The sequence below is a fragment of the Culex pipiens genome, chromosome 1 (assembly GCF_016801865.2).
Source record: "Culex pipiens pallens isolate TS chromosome 1, TS_CPP_V2, whole genome shotgun sequence".
Lineage (NCBI taxonomy): Eukaryota > Metazoa > Arthropoda > Insecta > Diptera > Culicidae > Culex > Culex pipiens.
The window spans coordinates 11,854,674-11,860,673 of record NC_068937.1 but is presented as its reverse complement, the minus strand read 5'-3'; the positions used below and the strand labels follow the sequence as shown (position 1 = coordinate 11,860,673).

Sequence of the window (6,000 nt, the reverse complement as noted above, 5' to 3'; positions counted from 1 at the left end):
TTTGTCAATTTTGTCAATTTTGTCAATTTTGTCAATTTTGTCAATTTTGTCAATTTTGTCAATTTTGTCAATTTTGTCAATTTTGTCAATTTTGTCAATTTTGTCAATTTTGTCAATTTTGTCAATTTTGTCAATTTTGTCAATTTTGTCAATTTTGTCAATTTTGTCAATTTTGTCAATTTTGTCAATTTTGTCAATTTTGTCAATTTTGTCAATTTTGTCAATTTTGTCAATTTTGTCAATTTTGTCAATTTTGTCAATTTTGTCATTTTTGTCATTTTTGTCATTTTTGTCATTTTTGTCATTTTTGTCATTTTTGTCATTTTTGTCATTTTTGTCATTTTTGTCATTTTTGTCATTTTTGTCATTTTTGTCATTTTTGTCATTTTTGTCATTTTTGTCATTTTTGTCATTTTTGTCATTTTTGTCATTTTTGTCATTTTTGTCATTTTTGTCATTTTTGTCATTTTTGTCATTTTTGTCATTTTTGTCATTTTTGTCATTTTTGTCATTTTTGTCAATTTTGTCATTTTTGTCATTTTTGTAATTTTTGTCATTTTTGTCATTTTTGTCATTTTTGTCATTTTTGTCATTTTTTTCATTTTTGTCATTTTTGTCATTTTTGTCATTTTTGTCATTTTTGTCATTTTTGTCATTTTTGTCATTTTTGTCATTTTTGTCATTTTTGTCATTTTTGTCATTTTTGTCAATTTTGTCAATTTTGTCAATTTTGTCAATTTTGTCAATTTTGTCAATTTTGTCAATTTTGTCAATTTTGTCAATTTTGTCAATTTTGTCAATTTTGTCAATTTTGTCAATTTTGTCAATTTTGTCAATTTTGTCAATTTTGTCAATTTTGTCAATTTTGTCAATTTTGTCAATTTTGTCAATTTTGTCAATTTTGTCAATTTTGTCAATTTTGTCAATTTTGTCAATTTTGTCAATTTTGTCAATTTTGTCAATTTTGTCAATTTTGTCAATTTTGTCAATTTTGTCAATTTAGTCAATTTTGTCAATTTTGTCAATTTTGTCAATTTTGTCAATATTGTCAATTTTGTCAATTTTGTCAATTTTGTCAATTTTGTCAATTTTGTCAATTTTGTCAACTTTGTCAATTTTGTCAATTTTGTCAATTTTGTAAATTTTGTAAATTTTGTAAATTTTGTAAATTTTGTAAATTTTGTAAATTTTGTAAATTTTGTAAATTTTGTAAATTTTGTAAATTTTGTAAATTTTGTAAATTTTGTAAATTTTGTAAATTTTGTAAATTTTGCAAATTTTGTAAATTTTGTAAATTTTGTAAATTTTGTAAATTTTGTAAATTTTGTAAATTTTGTAAATTTTGTAAATTTTGTAAATTTTGTAAATTTTGTAAATTTTGTAAATTTTGTAAATTTTGTAAATTTTGTAAATTTTGTAAATTTTGTAAATTTTGTAAATTTTGTAAATTTTGTAAATTTTGTAAATTTTGTAAATTTTGTAAATTTTGTAAATTTTGTAAATTTTGTAAATTTTGTAAATTTTGTCAATTTTGTCAATTTTGTCAATTTTGTCAATTTTGTCAATTTTGTCATTTTTGACATTTTTGACATTTTTGACATTTTTGACATTTTTGACATTTTTGACATTTTTGACATTTTTGACATTTTTGCCATTTTTGACATTTTCGACATTTTCGACATTTTTGACATTTTTGACATTTTTGACATTTTTGACATTTTTGACATTTTTGACATTTTTGACATTTTTGACATTTGTGACAATTTTGACATTTTTAACATTTTTGACATTTTTGACATTTTTGACATTTTTGACATTTTTGACATTTTTGACTTTTTTTTCAGTATCAAAGGTAAACAAACAACTGCTTTGCAGCGTATGACAGCCGCAAGTTACGTACCTTTTTGTACAACTTATCAATTCTAACCAACATTAACATTCTGGGTTAAGCGATTGTAGATAGGCCATTATTCTGTGCCTTTATTAAGCTGTCAAAATTACACTCTCAATCGCGGAACCTCTTACCCAAACCTGCACGTCTATCGCTACCGACGCAGCTCCAACCACAACCCGGAAACCTCCTTATCTCGCACGTGAACGTTCCCTCATCATCTTATTTACTCCCGCGCGCGCGTGTAAACAACAATCCCACCCACGCGCGTCCTCTGCGCCAAAACTTCCCTCAAAAGGGCCCTTCCCAACAACAACCAGCAACGTCATCGTTTTTTCCCGAAACCCGGCGAAAACCCCGTGTGTGTCAATCGGCGCACCATCATCATCATCGCGACGTCATCACTTTACTGCATCCGGTGAGTTCCCCGTTACGCGCTCGGGCAGCGTTACACGCACGACAGGATCCGACGAGGGCAAACCAGCATCCGCGGAATTTTGGTCCAGGTTAGTTCCACGCCGAGTTTCGATCCTTTCGGAAGGATTTTTCCCGCAGCGGGTCCGCGCGTCGCGTCACGCGTTCTGTGTGTTCAACGATTGCAGACAGGGCTTGAAGCAGAACGACACCAAACGTCAAACCGTGCGTTACGAATAGAGGGAAAAAGGGAAACAAAAGGGAAGAAAGCGAATAAGGGAGGCAAACAAAAGGGGGAAGTAACGGATTAAGATTGTGAGGTTAGTACCGGAATCGCCGAGGGAAGTTCCGGATCCGGGTTCGGGGAAGAGCGCGCGCGTTCCGGGGTCCTTGACTCGGCCAACAAAACCAACACAAGAGCGCAATAATTCTGACGCAGTGTGAAAAGGCAGAAAGAGAGTGGAGGAAAAAAAATCCGGCCTGTGGCTACACTGTGTCTACGGATGGCGGCAGCGTGAGGGTCGTTCCGAAGTGTGGGGTGAGAGTGGACGGGGAGGGGACGACGAAAACAGTGGCCATTCTGGTGCAGCATCCGGTGTATACCGAGTGTACAGATATATACAGTAGAGGCCGCAGACTCTCGCTCGACACACAGCACGTCATGAGATGGGGCAGAATGGAAAATGCATTTTAGGATCGGATCCCGGCACGTTGGCCATGGTAAATCCGACGGTGAGGAACCGGGCCGGGAACCCGTGGTGGAGGAAGTGAGCCGACGACGACGACGGCATGTGTGTCATTTTGTGAATGAAAATCGATATCGTGTTCTGGTTTAGCGCTCGTGAGTGTGGTGAGGAATGGAAAAAAGTTGCGACGACGGCCGGCAGTCCCTAACCTAGAAATCCCCTGGACACGGTTCCGAAACAGAAGAGAAGCGAAAAAAAACCCGGAACGACCGGAACTCCGGAAAAGGGCGCGCGAGCGCGTAAATTATTCCGTTATTCTGCCCCCAAATTGGCCCGCGAAATCCCGACGTTCACCTGGAATTATTTATTGATGCCGCGTTTCCGCGTCCCCGGATTTACTGTACCGTGTTAACGACCGATCCCGGGCTCGGTCCGGATGTGAAAGTGCCCCCTCTAGAGAAAGCAGCAAAAAAAGCAGTGACCCCGTTTCGTTCAAGTCGCGGCATGAAAGTTTAATCGCTGGGTTAAACCCCGACCGAAAAGTGGCTAGGTTCGCTTAAGAGTGTAGCTGTCAAAAAGCTCGCGCGCGCACGTAAACAAAGATGGCGCCCCAGACTGAACCGAGCGCGCAGCGGCCGAACGCGTCGAAAAATGTAAAGTTATGATGCCTCAGTGTGTTGTCTTCCTAAGTTAAAAACTACACCACAAAACTCACGCACGTCAAATCAAAACAATAACAACGCACCACTTCAACCACTTCTGTCACGGTGAAGGCCCACACAAAACTGTCAACCGACCTCCTCAAAAAAATAATTCACCCACACCGCTGTCCCGCTGTCACTCTGTTTACATCACAAACTATTCACCCCAACCCCCCTCTCACTCTCTCTCTTTCTCTCTACTTGATCAAAACAACAATCAAAACAAAAGAAACGTTTTTTCCCAGTGTGTATGTGTGTGTGTTGCGCTAAACGAATCCCGCGTTAAACCTAACGAGTAAAAAAGTAAATAAACAAAGCCACTTGCCACTAACTAATAATAAAAGCAAAAAAAAAGTTGTTCGCATTAAACGAAACCTAGTTAAACCAGACGTTAAAGCCATTTAATCAAAACAAAAAAATAGTAAACAAGTTAATCAAACGTCAAAGAGCCATCTCTCAACGCCTCCTCCGTTAAACCTCCTAGATAACCAAGCCGACGTGCCGCGCGCGTGTCCGAGCCCGAAGCCGACAGTCTTATGAGCAGCAGCCGTTCTTACTACTAAATCTACCACTACTACTACTACTAAATCCGCAACAACCGTACTCGAAATGGAGCTGGTCACGACGACCGCGACGCTGGTGCTGATGTTGACGCTGGTGGCGCTTATGCTGCTGCTGCCGGCGCACGGCGTGATGGCCCGGCGGCCGGATGGTTCCGGGGGTGGAAACGGCGGCGCCGGGCCGATGGCCGACCTGCTGCTGATGAGCAGCGCCCGGATGGTGCTGGCGCTGGCCGGGACGCTCGGCCGGCTCGGCTGGATGTGGCTGCTGGTGGCGGTGCCAGGTGAGTGTTTTGAGATTAATAGGGGATTTGGGACCCTGAAGATGGCCGGAAGTGGGTTGAAACGTCGAGTAATTAGAGCATTTTTTCCTTCATATTTGTCAAAACGAAAATATTGTGGTCCATACCTGTCAAAAATATTATCTAATAAGGCTTTAACCCAAAATTTAAATATTTAACCCAAAATAAAACCCAAAAATGACGAACTACTCGTCAGAGTGTCCTGATGCAAACAATGAACGAGCTCGAGCTGTCACAGTCCTGCGAAGTATGTTGGCTGACATATCGGGCGGTCAGTTAAAAAAAACAGCTAGAAGTCGCCTGACAAAAAACTTTTGCTAAAAAGAGATAGAAAATCTGATGCAAACAAACGTCTAGCTGCCTTGTAAACAAACTTTGAATGTGTTAGTAAATTTCTGACTAGAACGGCTTATATGATTAGGCTATTTAAAATATTTTCAAAAGTGTTTCTTTTCTAAAATGGTATGAAAAATCAGGAAGCAATTAAAATATATTTTCAAAAAAAACATCAATATTGCTTTGTTATTTAGAGTGCATTCAGCTGAAAATAATTTAAAGTGCATTCCCCTGCATTTATTATCATTCTTATCATGTTTTAGTTAATTCAAGTTTTGAGTTTTTGTGAATTTTCGTTGTACAAAAAAAATTCTTTATAACTTAAGTTATGAAAGCTATTAATTGCAAGCCGACTGTATTGCTAACGTTCTAGCAGGATTCTGACAGAACCAGCTCTGCTGGAATATTATGTGACTGGGATAATGCATTTTACATAGAAATGTTGAATATCCGGTTTACTATTTAAATTTTTGTATTGTTTTGCCCGTCAATTGAATTCAATACAGAGCACAATTTTCGATTGATGATCAAATTTCTTCGGAAATGATCAACGGCTTCACATTAAACAAAACAGAAAGCTTGAAGTTTGCAATCTGAATCTGAATGACACTTTCATAGTGTTTTTGAAGTAACAGCTGCTTGTTTACATTAACAATTTCATGGAATTAATTATTACAAACTTTTGAAAGGAAGCAAAGCTGTTTGTTTACATGAAAAAAGATTACCCATTAGAAATTATATTCATGTTAACAAGAGGTAACTTAAAATACACATATTAAACCGATACCTAAGTGATCATTTTAAATTTAGGTTTCAAAAATGACAGTGGCTTGATGATAGAAAATCGCAATTTTAGAGCTTTGTTTTAAAAAGGTCCAATAAACAAAATTTTGTTTTTTTTTCTTTTTGCGTTATTTTTATTCAAGGAGGTATTAGGCTATGGCAAACAAATAAACAAACTCGCACATTTTTGTGTTTGTCAGTTTCCCAAACTCTCAAACAAAGGCAAATGTATGCAGGCTGACTTTTCTGCAACCAAATGCAGGCAAACAAACAAAGCAGGCAAACTGCCTAACTGTCAAAAAGTTTGTTTGTTTGTCATAGTCTGAT

At 37.3% G+C, this 6,000-nt stretch overlaps 1 protein-coding gene across 1 annotated transcript in view; it reads left to right on the top strand.

Moving 5' to 3' along the window:
- The first annotated feature begins 4,286 nt into the window (after window positions 1-4,286).
- The window catches only part of LOC120431005 (neuronal acetylcholine receptor subunit alpha-7-like), a 363,511-nt gene continuing 361,797 nt past the window's right edge, over window positions 4,287-6,000 (top strand). The window contains exon 1 of the mRNA XM_039596164.2: window positions 4,287-4,536. Coding sequence (XP_039452098.2) covers window positions 4,302-4,536 — 235 coding nt within the window. The 5' untranslated portion in view covers window positions 4,287-4,301. The remainder of the gene's footprint in view (window positions 4,537-6,000) is intronic.